This window comes from Sebastes fasciatus, chromosome 2, assembly GCF_043250625.1.
Source record: "Sebastes fasciatus isolate fSebFas1 chromosome 2, fSebFas1.pri, whole genome shotgun sequence".
Lineage (NCBI taxonomy): Eukaryota > Metazoa > Chordata > Actinopteri > Perciformes > Sebastidae > Sebastes > Sebastes fasciatus.
In genome coordinates, this window is record NC_133796.1 from 17,128,899 (window position 1) to 17,143,962 (window position 15,064).

The 15,064-nt window shown below is 42.3% G+C and overlaps 1 protein-coding gene across 2 annotated transcripts in view; it reads right to left on the reverse strand.

Annotated features, from left to right (window-relative positions):
- Nucleotides 1–15,064, reverse strand: part of mdga1 (MAM domain containing glycosylphosphatidylinositol anchor 1) — a 210,525-nt gene that overhangs the window by 152,628 nt on the left and 42,833 nt on the right. For both annotated transcript variants that reach the window (XM_074612095.1, XM_074612086.1), the window contains exon 3: nucleotides 1,966–2,105. In XM_074612095.1, the coding sequence (XP_074468196.1) occupies nucleotides 1,966–2,105 (140 nt within the window). The remainder of the gene's footprint in view (nucleotides 1–1,965; nucleotides 2,106–15,064) is intronic.

Genomic DNA, 15,064 nt, shown 5'->3' on the forward strand with positions numbered 1-15,064 from the left:
TCTGATAATTGATTAATCAGTTTGAGTAATTTTTATAAGAAAGAAAAGTCAAAATTCTCTGATTCCAGCTTATTAAATGTGAATATTTTCTGGTTTCTTTACTCCTCTATGACAGTACACTGAATATCTTTGAGTGGTGGACAAAAAAAGACATTTGAGGACGTCATCTTGGGCTTTGGGAAACACTGATCCTAATCACCATTTCTGACATTTTTATAGACAACTAATCGATTAATCGAGAAAATAATCAAAAGATTAATGACGATGAAAATATCTGTTAGTTGCAGCCCTTATTGTAACTGTTTACAGCGAGCAGAGCACATTTAGCCTACCAGCTGTTCTGGAGAAATCAACCCATGACCTTTAAGTCACAAGCATATTCTCTAAATCCTGAGCTCCTGCTGCGCTTATTCATCAAATCAATATCCTGAATGTGTCACTAACAACAGAGATAACTCAGGTAACTGATATCAACCTGCACCTGCGAACACTGAAGCAGGGCATGGTTTTAGTTAGTGCCACTGTAAGGCGAATAAAGGCGGATTGTGTGATTCAGCACAAACACAAGCACAGTGACACTATGAACATGACTAATGATTCGTGGATATATTGTATCATTTATGCTAGCCAGGGCAGGGCATGATTTGTAGCTGATGCTAGTCACAGTCGCCTGCGGTCTTTTCAGTCACCAGCAACATGCCATCCGTGTAAACAAAGGGACGTTTTGCCAGATTTAAGAAGGTGTTCATGCATTATAACAACATCAACAGCTTGATAAAACCTCAGGATTTGCTATATTTGTGTCGGGAAAATGGGACTCTCTTGAGGACAGAGATATTAGGTTGTATCTGAGACATATACATTAACAATCCAGCAAGATTTAAGTAGGAGAAGTCTGCATTTTGGAATTCGTTGAAGATGGAAGCAGCCTGAGTGCTGATCATGGCTCATTGATTACACCATTGCCACGAAGAGTCCTCGACTCTGATTGGTTGGAGGATAGATGGGAGTTATTTTCAGATAACGGCTCGGATGTAGTGCATTGATCACCTACAGTAATATCCACATAGAGAAAAGTATCCAGCCATCTTGATGTTGATTCTGCTATACATAGCAGTTTACGTATTTTAGTTGTGAAGAATATATGAATGAGGGCTGTCAAAAACACAAATTTGTTTTAACGCCACAAATTCTTTAATGCATTAACACAACTTGCAATTTTTAGGTTGTAGCGAGCTCCAGCTTTAAAGCTAAAGAGACACTGGTATCATATGAAAAAACCTAAATAATAATAAATAAAAATAATCCATTGGTACCAACCACGTCATACTAGCTTGTCAGGAAGGAGGCCAAATAACGCTCCAAACTTACACAAAATGTTGTCAAGGAAAAACTGCCAAGGCCATTTTCAAAGGAGTCCCTTGACCTCTGACCTCAAGATATGTGAATGAAAATGGGTTCTTTGGGTACCCACGAGTCTCCCCTTTACAGACATGCCCACTTTATGATAATCACATGCAGTTTGGGGCAGGCCATAGTCAAGTCAGCACACTGACACACTGACAGCTGTTGTTGCCTGTTTGGCTTGAGTTTTCCATGTTATGATTTTATGCTGAATGCAGTACCTGTGAGGGTTTCTGGACAATATTTGTCATTGTTTTGTATATTTACAGCATATTTATCCATTCACATGTTGATAAGAGTATTAAATACTTGACAAATTTCTCTTTAAGGTGAACAGATACAAAAATCGATTGACAGCCCTAATATGAATATGTGCAGTTTGTCCAAACACTGGAAAAGCTTCATTCATCCATCTAAACATCAGTTGCTACCTACCTATCTGCACACTCAGTGAAAGTCACTCTGGATAACCAGATCACCATCAACACGCATGTCAAACAGTCCATTAACAAATACTCTGACACACACACACCTTTCTCAGCAGGTGGTTTGGGAGCTTACCTGTGGCCGCGGGTGTCCTTTAACAATACACTGAAGCACTAGTGTGTCTCCTTCCTTGATGGTGTAGATTCTCTCGCTGATGTTATCATCCTTGACGTTACACGCTGCGCCTGAGTGCACGATCTGGGCGTTGGCTGGAGCTGTGAGTGAACGCATGGACACACACACAGGCAGAGACAGGCATGTAGCCATGCGGACACACACACACACACACACACACACAGAAACACAGAAGGAGAGAAAACACATTACACATTTAGTAACATTTCTGCAGCAGAAAAAAAGGTCATTGTCTTGTGGGTGTATGTGTAATACTAGCGCTAGTATCGATGACTCAGATAAATAAATATATCACATTACTCCTGCATCTGCATGACCAAAGCCTTTTGCAGAAATGCTGGAGTGTTGCGTGTGTCAGTGTTTGACGGGAGATGCAGGCATTTATTGGGAAATTGAAACATTAGAAGGTCAAAAGGCTGATTCTTCACTCTGGGACAGTGTGTTTGCCTTATACAGTAGAGAGTGTGCGATAACAAGTTAAAAGTGCAGTGTGTAGGATTTGGTGGCATCTAGTTGTGAGGTTGCAGATTGCAACCAACTCAAACTTCCATGTGCCAAGCGGGTAGGAGAACTACGGTGGCAGACGCAAAAATGTGAAAATGCGAATGACCCTATCTAGAGCTAGTGTTTGGTTTGTCTGTTCTGGGCTACTGTAGAAACATGGCGGAGCAACACGGCCGGCTTCGTGAAGAGGACCCGCTCCCTATGTAGATATAAACGGCTCATTCTAACATAATACATTATTATTTTACACTATTATTTATATTATATACTAAAGGAAACAGACTTGCTAATATCACATTTCATTTCTACTAATAGATCCCCCTAATTGTTACATAAAGTTCCTTTAAGTGCACATCACACAGAACATCATGGGTTTAATGAAGTCTTGGTTGTAATCTGGATGGTTGTGTCAGACTGTGCAATATCAGTTTTGATGCATGGCAGATGGCGGGGCCAGAGAAGAAAGGGCAACATTAATTGTAAATTTAGCAAAGTTTGAGGTAAATATGTTTTTTAGCAGTAGTTATGCTAACTTGCCATTGTATTCTGCGTCAATTCATGTTGCATTCTGACTGGCTGCTTAGTAAACTTGGGCCGTAGCAACAGTCACTTAGCCAATAATCAGCTCTAATTCACATGCTTTTCAGTGACTTTAGATAATGTACACCTGAGAACCATTCATCATTGGGTAGTAAAATGTGTTGTTCATTTGACTATGTTTTGTTTTAAACCAAAATCCCAGCTGAAGTTTTCTCATATCATCACATTGAATTCATATGAACATATTTTCTATAGCTCCATACTCGGGTGTTCTTTACAACACTGAAGAAACAACAGGCTGTGACGGCAACTGCAAGAATAATGGATGACGGATGCATGGTGGGAGATTTCGGCAGTGGCGACAACTGCAATATCGGAGTCTGCACAGCGCTGACCCATGAGGAGGGCTGGCTTGCGTGCAAGCAGCCTCAGATGGCTTCACCTCCCATGTGATGAAGGCAGACAGGAGCGAGGAGGGGAGAGACGGGGACAGAGCGAGAGAACCAGCGGGCGAGGAGGAAAAAGGCCAGAGAGGAGTGTGAAACCCCAGAGAGAGGAGTGGCGGACGGGGGAAGCACAATGATGTGATTAGCATCGATTCGCAGGGGGAACACATTTTCACAGCGCTCTACGACTGTTATCATTGAACAGACAGGAAGGAAGTGGGCAGCATGTTCACCTTAAACTTCAACTCGATCAGACGTTACGACGCAGAGTGCGATCACGAGCCAAGAAATCAAGTTCAAAATAAAAGAATCTGTCGCTGCACATTCTCTTACATGGAACAAGCTGGAGCTGTTAATAGCTTAAGGTATTGGGACATCGCGAGTGCGCCTGTCCACATATATTTGTACATTTTAGTGACATTCACACAACTTAATAGATAGGGATTTGTTTTCTTTTTCAAGAAACAGTAAAGGAAAGAGACAAAAGAAAAAAGGTCAGATTCTGTTGTGGCTGCAAACTTGTGGCTTTTAAAAACCTGTGCTATTGTCTTTTGGCTGCTTCTAAGCCAGGTAGGTTAATGCGCTTACAATATTGTCTTCCAAAGTCCGAGTATGATATCAAAAATAAGCCTCCGCATTTTGAAGATCTTAAGAAAACACCACAACATATCTGCACCTTACTGTAACTGACAACCGAAAACAGTCGGCTCAATATTTATCCTCAGCTATCATCTCTTTTGTTATTATTTTCTGAAAGTGGATGTTTTGGAGAAGAAAGGAGAAAGCAAAACGCATTTGTAGTATGATTCCCACAATGCCTACTGCACATACGCCTTCCTCTGTTTGTGTGTATTCCAGTGTGGGTACTGTAGAAATGTGTGTGTGTGAATGCCTGTTTGAATATGATACTTAACGCTCAGCGCCGCTGTGTTTGAGGAGCTCATCAACAGAGCAGTCAATCATTCACTCCTTCAGGCTTTTCATTATTCTTTCAAAGACCTCTTTAGCATACCACAGCCATTTCTTCTCCAAAGCCGCAAAATACACGCATGCATGCAAATACGCACATACTCGCAAAAACATGCATGCTTGTGCGCACACGCAGCTACACGCATACACGGTACGCTACACTAACTCTTGCAGCAGCTCTCTACATTTAAACAGGCTGCTTGTGTTCTCTACGTCTTGCTCTGTTGCCCTTCGGTATCCTCCGTCTTAACCTCGGTGTCTCTCCGTCTCTGCAGCACATGGTGTCTGACTTAAAGGAGAAGGAAAAACATCATGTGGAAAAAGTTCATGTGCACTTGAGAAAAAACCCAAAATATATTCAAAAGTTGTGAATATGTGGTTTTTAAATGCTACTCTTCAGGATATGGAAGATTTCAACTGATTTAGTTTACACATTTAACAAAACAATTCACAAATCTAGCCATAAACTGGAGTTCCTTTTCAGCAAACACTCCGCTTCAGATTCATACACATATTCCCCCACAGGACCTGCTCGGTATAATTACCGTCTTTATCTGCTGGACACTGAGCAGATTCAGTGGAGCAGCTGGGGGTTAAGTGTCTTGCTGAAGGGCATGTTCATAGCAGTTGCTGTGAGATGGGATATCATGTCTTTTCATTTATGTTCCCTTCGCCCAGGTTTTCTCAGTTAGCTTACTGTTGACCAACGATCTTCCAGTAACGAGCAACCTCTCCAGGCTACAGTTTCAAAACCCGAGAAAGGATAAAAGTATTAAAATCACTATGTGGTGTAACAGCGCGGGGTTCCAGAGGTGTGTTGCTCTAACTCAGAAAGACGGAGAGCTGATATAAATGGTGAATAATTGTCTCCTTACAGCTTATTGGCGTGTCGGCATTAGTTTGCCTCTCCGGAGAGGGAGGGAGGTCGAACAGAGCGGCTCCTCTGTCTGCTCTCGCCTCCGGCAGCTTGGCTGCTTCAACTGTCTGATCGACTAGGGAAAGGGAGGCCGAGAGAGGAGGAGACAAGAAAGGCAAGAGAGAGAGAAGGAGGAGGAAAGAAAGGCGAGAGAGAGAGAGGAGGACGAGCAGAGATGCGGTAGAAGGAGAGAGGAAGAGCAAAAAAACTACGGGGAGGGAGACAGAAAAACAGCAGAAATGTACAGAAAGAGGGGAGAAACTAAGAGAGTACAAAAAAACAGAGGGGGGAAAAAAAGCAAAGTTGAAGGAGAGACAAACAGTAGAGGCAAGGAGAGAGTCAGAAAGAATGAGATTGAGAACGGGAGGACAGAGAGACGAATGAATGTAACCTGGGATTTGATAATAGAATTGAAAAGTGATCAATGGGAAGAGGTAGTTAAGATGAACGAAAACAAAATAGAGAGCGACTGACAGCTATGCCGGAGGGCAGAGAGGTTGGATGGACAGAGGCTCCTCAACAGAGCACTGCAGTCAGAGGCAAAGCAAAAGGACTGATGCAAACATCGTACGTGGGCTCGACCTGTTACACTACAGAGACTTTCAGTCTCTCCTCCACTCTCACACACAGCAACAGAGATCACACCATCGAAAAAACAAACTGGACAGCCTACATACTGTATAGCCAACTAACTGACATTTAACCACTTTTGCAAATATCCACTGAAGCAACGTGGTGTCGCGGGGCCTCTGGTGATTCCCACCCCTAACGATTACTTTAATGGAAACTGACTGACTGGTTTTTAATTCAAAATAATCAAACTAAATATTTTCAGATGTTCATGTAGTTTAACTGTACTGGTATGCTTCCGTGGAGGATCTATGAGGGTTCAGAACATCCAAATATATACTGTATATATATAATGCGTTTTACCATTATTCTGAAGAAGTCTGATGATGCTGCAACAGCTGTGAGATTTGGGTTGTAAACCTTTTTTTGTGTTAACCGTAAGTAGTTTATCAACAGCAAAAACACTAGATCCTAAAAAAGCAACAAAGGGAATCAACTGTCTCAATCAGGCCAAAGGCTATAGCAGAGAAAAAACAAAACAAAACATGGGAAGTAGTTATTAACACAAACACTGGCGCAGCGTTTTGTCCAGAGGTGCATCAATTCAGTTAGCGTGGAAGACGATCATCAGTCATAGAAAGCTGCTGTTTTGACAGCAATCTATCCGACTCTGATGATTCATCGATCAAAACTGTTCCGGGGAATGTTGATTGAAAGTGTTGTCCATGCATTATTGGAAACTTTGAGACATTCAATGCACATTAGTTGTAAGTGAAACATAACTATCGGCAAATGCCTCGACTGATTAATTGATTCGTCGCCGCCTGCCATGTTTGTTTTTGTTGAGGGGACAGGACATCTCTCACTAAAACTAATGATGAGACAGGAGAGCTGGTGTCAAGCCGCAGTGACTGAGCAGCGCGTGTGTGGTTGAAGGAGTGAATGAGAGTGTGTGTGTGTTTGCTGTTGATATGGGAGCGTACATACATGCATGTGTCAACGTCTGTGGTTGTTTCTATGTAGTTTAAACTGAATCCTGCCGGAGGAATCCCACAGAAGGTCATGAATCCTGTCGAACACGAAAGACACGCAGAGCATGATTGATATGCGTAGTTACTTTATGGGAGCTGCTCATGCATGCCGATGAGCTCTGTCTCAATTCACTTCATTCACAAGAGACCATTTAGATGCTTTGGCCCTTCCCCCGCCATCACAAGTAGGCGGCTACAAAGGAAAGGAAAAAGGAAAGTGGGAGAAGGAGATAAGAGTAGTGGAGAGTGGGTACACGAGGGAAAAGTCACAGACTTTATTGATTGACTGCAATAGGGGGAAGTGTTCATCTGAACCAAAGAAAGACTAATCACACACACACACACACACACACACACACACACACAAAAACAGCCTTATGACCAAAAGCCCGGGTGACTTACATTCCCTCATCATTTTTATCAGGATTCTTCTCTGCAGACAGGACGGAGGGAGATCAAACGGTTGATGTCACGACCCCATCCTTTTCATTTTGGCTCGATTGGAGCTCCAGATATCAAAACGTGTCTGGGACATTGATTTAACTTTTGACCTAACCGTTAAATGGTCGTTATAAATGAAAGGACTAACCTTCAGTAACCTCTTTGGTGCTTTCAATCAACTGTAAATGGCTGTTTTCCTGCTTAAACACTCATATAAACACACACACACATTGGAAAATAAATTTGTTTATATATTTTCTAACTGCAGAGTTTATTTTTTTCTGCATACGCTTCAATGAGCCAGTGTGTTTTCCAGTTTATTTTTATAAAGTTACCCAAATGTATCCCCGTGCCACTAAATAAATACAGCCTCCCTTAAGCCAGTGTTGTGTCTTCCATACAAACATGAATTTTATCAGTGGCAGGTTTCCAAACCCAGACCGTGCCTGGATAAAGACGGCAAGCAGCCATTTTTTTTCACTGCCTTGTGTCTCCTAATTTGATTCTGGTTTTGGAGCCATCTTCTTCTGAATATAATTTCCCTTTTGCCCTTTTTTCCTACAGGCAGATTTAAAGGTTAAAAAAAGAAACCGGAGGAAAAAAGTGATATTACTGATATATATATTATAATAATAATATAATACTGAAGTCCAGTCACAGATGCAGAGACAGATATTCAAACACAAGAAAATGTCCAATAAGTGCCATGACTTAAGCTGATTAGAATTATATGTTAGCTACCATAGCTACCATTTAGAGTGACATAACCAATATATCATATTTTGTGATGATAGGCACAATCTATGAATTGTACTGATTATATTAAAACAATCTCAATATTGAATAGATTGATTGTTTACTTCAGAAGTGGTCTTGGAAATAGGTTGAAAGGCAATCAGTGCAGACTCCAAGTAATCAGTGCTCCTGGCCAAGAAATAATCAGCGCATAACTCCTCGTAAAACTCCATCAGTCCATTTACACTTTGTTTTTTGTTCAGATTAAACAAAACAGATATGATGTGTTAAATAATGAGCTTTAGAGGTTCTTGTCGGCGTATTTTGTTACCTTTGGACAGAACCGTTGAGCTGTTTATTCCTGTTTCCAGACATTGTGCTAACTATGCTAACCAAACCAGATGCTGACTGTAGCTTCATATTGACTGTACACACATGACAGTGGTATCTACCAGTAGTGCTGTATGTTATATTGAATTAATTTGACTCATTTGATTTTTTGATTTTTTGCATGATGTGTAAAATGTCCACATTGAAGTTATTACAATATGCACAAAAAGTAACGTAGATGATAGCTGGCTACATTAGCTCTGAGTCACCACAGTACCATAAACTCTGACTTGAATAGATACACATTTCAGAGTTTCAGAGACTTTGTTTCGTGCATTCTGGTGACTTTAAAAGAGTGAAAATAACAAAATAATAAGTAACGTACACTGCCACAGCATTTTATATTAAACTTTTGATTTTACCTTTAACTCCCTGGAGAGAAAACTGAATAATTTGCCCCTCTGGTGTGAACTTGGCGTGTGAATCTCTGGCATAAACTAATATTCATCAGTTTTTATAAATGTTTTGCTCTTGCTTGAGTATTTCTTTCTCTTAGTACTCTCCATTTCTCTCTCTCACTCACTGAAGGTCCTTTCAGACACAATGCGACAACGCCAACACTGCGCTCTGAAACCCGTTATTTCCATTGGCTAGCGCCGCGCCACGACGGCTTTTCGCTGCATCGAGCAAAGCCCAACTTTGGGCGCTGCACGCTGTGGCGAGCGCAGCTTAAAGATGAGCTCAAACTGCGCTGAGTCGCGAGCATAGACTGCTCTCTTCCGCCGGGAAATGACAGTTGGTGTAGCTCTATTGTCGTCCGGGTGGAAACAGTAGGGATTATACACTGCTCAGTTACAGAAATAGGATAAGTTAACGAAGAGGAAAAAAGGTGTGAAAATTTGTCAGAAATCGGGAGAAATACGGGAGAATTGTGACCCCGGGAGGAAACTGGGAGAGGGCAATGAAAAACGGGAGTCTCCCGGGAAAATCGGGAGGGTTTGCAAGTATGTCGGTGTGTGCTTGTTGACAAGGTTTTATGATTAGAAGAGGTAAAGCAACAGGAGTTCACAGACCAGTGTGCTGATTCTACTTTGTTTAATTTGTACCTGGGTGTAGCTAATGCTAGCTAGCCAGCTGTTATATCAGGCTGTTGTCAAGAAGAATATACAAATTAAGCAGATGAATTATTGAGCACACTTTTCTGCTCTACCAGTGCTGAAAGTGGGTGTCCGTGCTCTAGTTGAGCCATATCGCCAAACCAAGCCAAACAAAAAGCAAATAAGCATATATTTGGAACTAGAATTACCGCCATCCAGGTTTCTCCAAAATGCCATCACTTCATTATTTTATCCCATTAGACATTTGTGTTAAACTGTCATAATTACCATATGAATTCTTGAGTTATGGCCAAAAAATTTTGTCACAGTGACCTTGACCTTTGACCACCAAATTCTAATCAGTTCATCATTGAGTCCAGGTGGACGTTTGTGCCAAATATGAAGAAAATTGCTCAAGGTGTTCCTGAGATATAGAAAACATAATGTCTCCGGGCCGTGACTGTCGCCTGCTCGGAGGGATAAAAAAGGTGAATTGAGAAGCTTGGTTATGGCGTGCGAAATAGGGGGTTCTTTGGTCTGTCAAAAAAGTGACACTAGAAAGAGGAAGGAAGCAGCCCGGTCAGGACAGTGAAAAACACAGATATCACCTGATCACACAACACGCCGAGAGGTATTGATTAAATGACCACGGTGGAGGTAGAGACAATAAGCCAACGGTAGCATGTGAATCAATTACACACACACAAACACACAAGCACTAATGATCACTTCCCTGAGGGGGGCTTAATGTGGAGTGCAAACAGAAGAAACACAGTGATAGAACAGAAAGATGAGGAAAAGCAGAAGAGGAAGAATCTTCTTTTCAAGAGCAACTTATTCAGTATATCAAATAATTAAAAAAAAGTCTAGTAATTCATGTGTTCATTCTCTCCTCACATTTTGGCATATATGTTTTCAGTGTTCGTTGCATGGATTCATCTACATTAATATGTGTGCTCATGCACCGATGCATTTGTGAGCATGTCTCTGTGCATGCTTGTAGTGTTTACGTTGGTGTATACTGTATATGTGTGTGTATTTGTGTCATGTTCAAATTGGTCATGGTTTCCTATGTGGATCTGACCAGGGATGAGACAGAGTGTATCTGTTACCTGACAGTACAGACTACATCCAGCCAAAGCCAACAGCTAGAGCCTAGATTCAACTTTCATTTATTTTATCCACCAATGGATGGCTTTCCTAGGATCATGAAATCGGCATGTCAGGGTGTGTTTGACGGTGTGTGATACACGCCGTGATACCTATACGTGTGTGTACCTGTGTTTGTCAGTGAGCGACGGGTGTGTTTTCCACCACAATCACTGTAAGTGGAGAAAGAGATTGTGCGATCAACAAAAGTATCAGATGACAGCAGAAGCTAATAAAGGGGGATCATTGGAGAGCAGAGGGTAGATTGGAAGGCCAGGGAGGTGGAGAAACAAAAAAAACTGTAATGGAAAAGAGAGAGAGGGAAGAAGAGCAGCAGTTTCCTGGCAGCACCGCAGGCTTCATATCCAAGGACAGTGAACTTTCTCTTTGAAATATTGTTCAATATAGATTATTGGCAGGCACAGAGTATGCAATTTAAGAAGAAAGAGGAAAATTCAAAAGATCTCCATAACTGAGCTTCTTTTAACATTTGAGATTTTGTCTATTTTCTCACACTTTTTCAGCAATCCTGAGAATTACCCCGTCGTGCCTCACCTTGATCTTATCATAATATCCCAAAAACATTTATTGCACTCCGATGGTCTTTTGGTCTTTGCTCTCGAGATACCAAAAAGGTCCAAAAACAACTCCAGAAATGTGATTAAATCTGGCTAAAGCAGCAAAGAGGAAGTTAAAATTCCAATTAAGTCTGCAAATCCCAGACTTATTATATCAAACACTTCATGTTAGGGAACATTTGCGTGCTGTAGCACACAGGTCTGAGGCCATATGAGGCCATGGCCACATAAACAAGTGAATTTAATATGGGAATAACATGACAGAAGCGTTGTGAATTGCAGACCGAAAGAGGTGGAAAAGAAAAGACAGCAAGCCACCGGTGGGGGAGTAGGGGTTGCGTCTGTTTGTGAGGACTGAAGTGATGTGAAGTGATTAGGGGTTTGTAGAGCGCGGTCAAACACGACTCACTCCTCCATAGGAGTGCGGTTGCCGCACTTGAGCTTTCCCAGGATGAAAAGATGAAGAGAGGAGAGAGAGGGAGAGTTCCGACAAAGAGATGAAAACCGCTAAGATCTTTGGCAGAGACGGACGGAGGGGGAGACGGGAGGAGAGCAAGGAGCGAGAGGGAGAAGGGAGGGAAGGACGGAGAAGAGGAGAAAATACTGAGAAATGTGTGACTGGCATTGTCTTTGTGAGCGCTCCATTCACAAAGCCTGTCGTATCCAGTATACAGTGTGTTGAAATTGACAGGCCGAGGAACAGGAGAGGAGAGAAGACAGAAGAAAATAGAAAACATAGACAGCTAACTGCCTTATTGGGTTTCATGAGAGTAAGGTTGTGTTGATATACAACATTTCTGCACACAAAGTGCTTCCTATCTGCTAATCTTCATCTGACCAAGTGGGCCTATTGCCAATTCAGAGGGGGGATACATTTTCAGGACAATTAGTTAATCCAGGATGTCTATAACATTAACCACCAGTTGCAGTGTTTAAAGAGATGTTAACATCTGCAATATTACTCACGCTGTTTCACCCAAGTGGTTCCGATGCCAGAGATTCAAGCAGCATCTGAGCATAATAACACAACAATTCAGGCTTTTCTCAAACACCCTTCACAGCTATGCCTACGAAGAGTAATGCACTGTAATTCATAAAAATCCCACAAAATCAATTTGTATGTAATTCACGTAATTGTGAACCAGGAAGTATAAAGAGCGACAGGGAGGAGGTCGGGGTGGAGGGGTCAAAAAACACCGGACTTTCGCCCAGGACACCGGCGTCCGTACCCTGTGTGAAACCAGAAGTCAACATTGATTTATTTGCCACGTAACTTTCGTACTTAAGTTACGCCACTTCTGGAGTTATTTTAACCCAAACCACGATCTTTTCCTAAACCTAACTAAGTCGTTTTGTTGCCTAAACCTAAGCAATAGTTTCCTGTGATGATGGAAATTTATTTTGAAAAGACTGGAGCGGAAATTGATACGTCCATCACGTGTTGCTGGAAATTAGTAGGAACAAATGGTAAATAATATTGCTGCATATCTGAGCAGTCAATGTAATTCAGCCTAAAGTAAGGGAAACAAGATCCTCAATTAACTTCATTTTGAAACTGAACAATACATCAGTGTGCAGTTAGAGTTACAGCAGCACATATTGATATCTTGATTAGAGTTGTGTTCAGACAAAGTCACACACACATACACACACACACGCATCGCTCTGAGTGGAGCTTTGTGCTGCTAAAATCAGCAGTAGCTTCCTGCCGGGGGTGGGTAAACAAATCATGGCTTCTTGCAGATTACTTGAACTAATTAAGTACAAAGTTTGGCTGTTTTGACACAAATAAAAAAAAACACAATAATGTGAGACTTTCATTCTAATCTTCTTAATTGTGTGATAGGAGATCTTAGCTGGTGAAAAAAGTGTTTTTTTTCTAATGTTGAGCCAACAGTGTAAACCTCAAATCATATCAAACTTCTCATAGGCCCTGTTTGTTCCATTAGCATGCGTCCAGAGTGATCCGATCACAAGTGGACAGCTTTAAATACGTCAGTTCACACCTGGCATTAGAATGCGTCTCCACATGCGTCTCCAGTGACCACTTGTGATCGGATCTCACTTCCCCGTTCTACTCGCAAATAAACACGTAGTTAACACACGGCTAATACAGCAGACGTTGTGACGTAATATTACATGAATGTCAGTAGTAATATCCTACATATTCGTGAAGTTGGGTACATTTTATTAACATCAAAATATAAGGTTATTGTACCGGCGTTCCCTGGGAACCTCCGTGCCGCCGGCACCGCTGCCTTTGCCAGGCAACAGCGGGGTACAGAGCTCCAGAGAGCCGTGGATGAGAGAGAGCGAGCAGGCGGGCGGGTGTCAGCTCCGTACAGTATGATAATAATGCACTTTGTGTGCCTAGTCTGATAGTCTGTAGCTTAAGTAGCCAATATATGAGATATATTTTAATAAAATAAAGTTGTACCGACAGAATACAGTAGAGCACAGAAGTCGTTTCCATACTGCGAGGCAGACCAGCGCTCGCGTCTGTCTGTTTATTCACCTGAGGACCGCAGGGACTCCGCGGATCCCAGCGGGACGTCAGATGAGTAGGCGGTCCATAATTTGGCCCAGGACACATTCGCGTACACACTGCTAAAAGACTGTGACCATATGTGGCCCAGACCACCTCTGAATATAGTCTGAAAGATCCGATCTCTACGCGTCCGCAATGCGCCTTGAGTGCGTTCACACCTGTACTTAGAGCTGTCCGCTTGTGATCGGATCACTGAGGACGCATGTTAATACCAGGTCTGAACAGGGCCTTACAGACACACACTAATCTCTCGCCTTCAACTACAAACCGCCCTCCTGTGGGATTTTCAGAAGTTATCCTCACTCAAATCTTTTAATAGTGTGAGACGGAGCTTAATGGGGCACCCTGGTGGGCAAGCTGTGAACCCCTGCTATCTAATGTTTAAGCTCATCTCCTGACTGTCACAGGTCATCTAGCCTCTCTATGCCTGCTGACTCCATTGAACACTCTCCGTTGTGTTTAATGTCATTAAGAAAGAAATCAATCTTAGAGGACAGGAGGGGGAACGAGAGATGAGACTGGAAGCACAGCCGATTCACACGTCACGCATTAGAAGTGTAAGTGATGTTTGAGATTTGCGTTTCACACTGCCTACATCATCATTCCCACCAACCTCTGGGTCTCTCAGAGCAACACAAGCATCTGTTTCGACAGGAAAATACAATGAGAGCAACGGAAAGAGAGAGAGAGAGGACAGTAACAGCTGGTGAGGCTTAAAAATTGCAGCAAAGGTTTTGCTCCTTTCATTGTGTGTGTTGTTTCTTTCTATTGTTTGCCCAGCATATGCCACACAAACCCCCTTAGGTGTAACATATGGTTTATTCTAGTCAATGTAGCTTTCTAGAGCAGGATAGGCATGATGAGGAGAGGCAAGGAAAATTCTCTCTACTCTTGAGTTTCTGTGATTATACTGTGATGGAGAGGAGAGAGATGACAGAAAGTCACAAGGCAAGAGAACAAAACACTCAAATGACGGGGAGGAATGAGAGCAGAGGAGAACAGCACTGTGTCTGGGAGGAAAGAGAGGAGACGAGGCGGTGTGGTGTGGAGGTCATGTGCCCCACATCATCTGTCTGCCTGACTGTCAACCTGACCTTATTCTATTCAACCATAATGCTCAGACTCACTTTGATGGCGCACACACACACACAAACACATCTACAGCGCCGGATAACAAGAGGCACA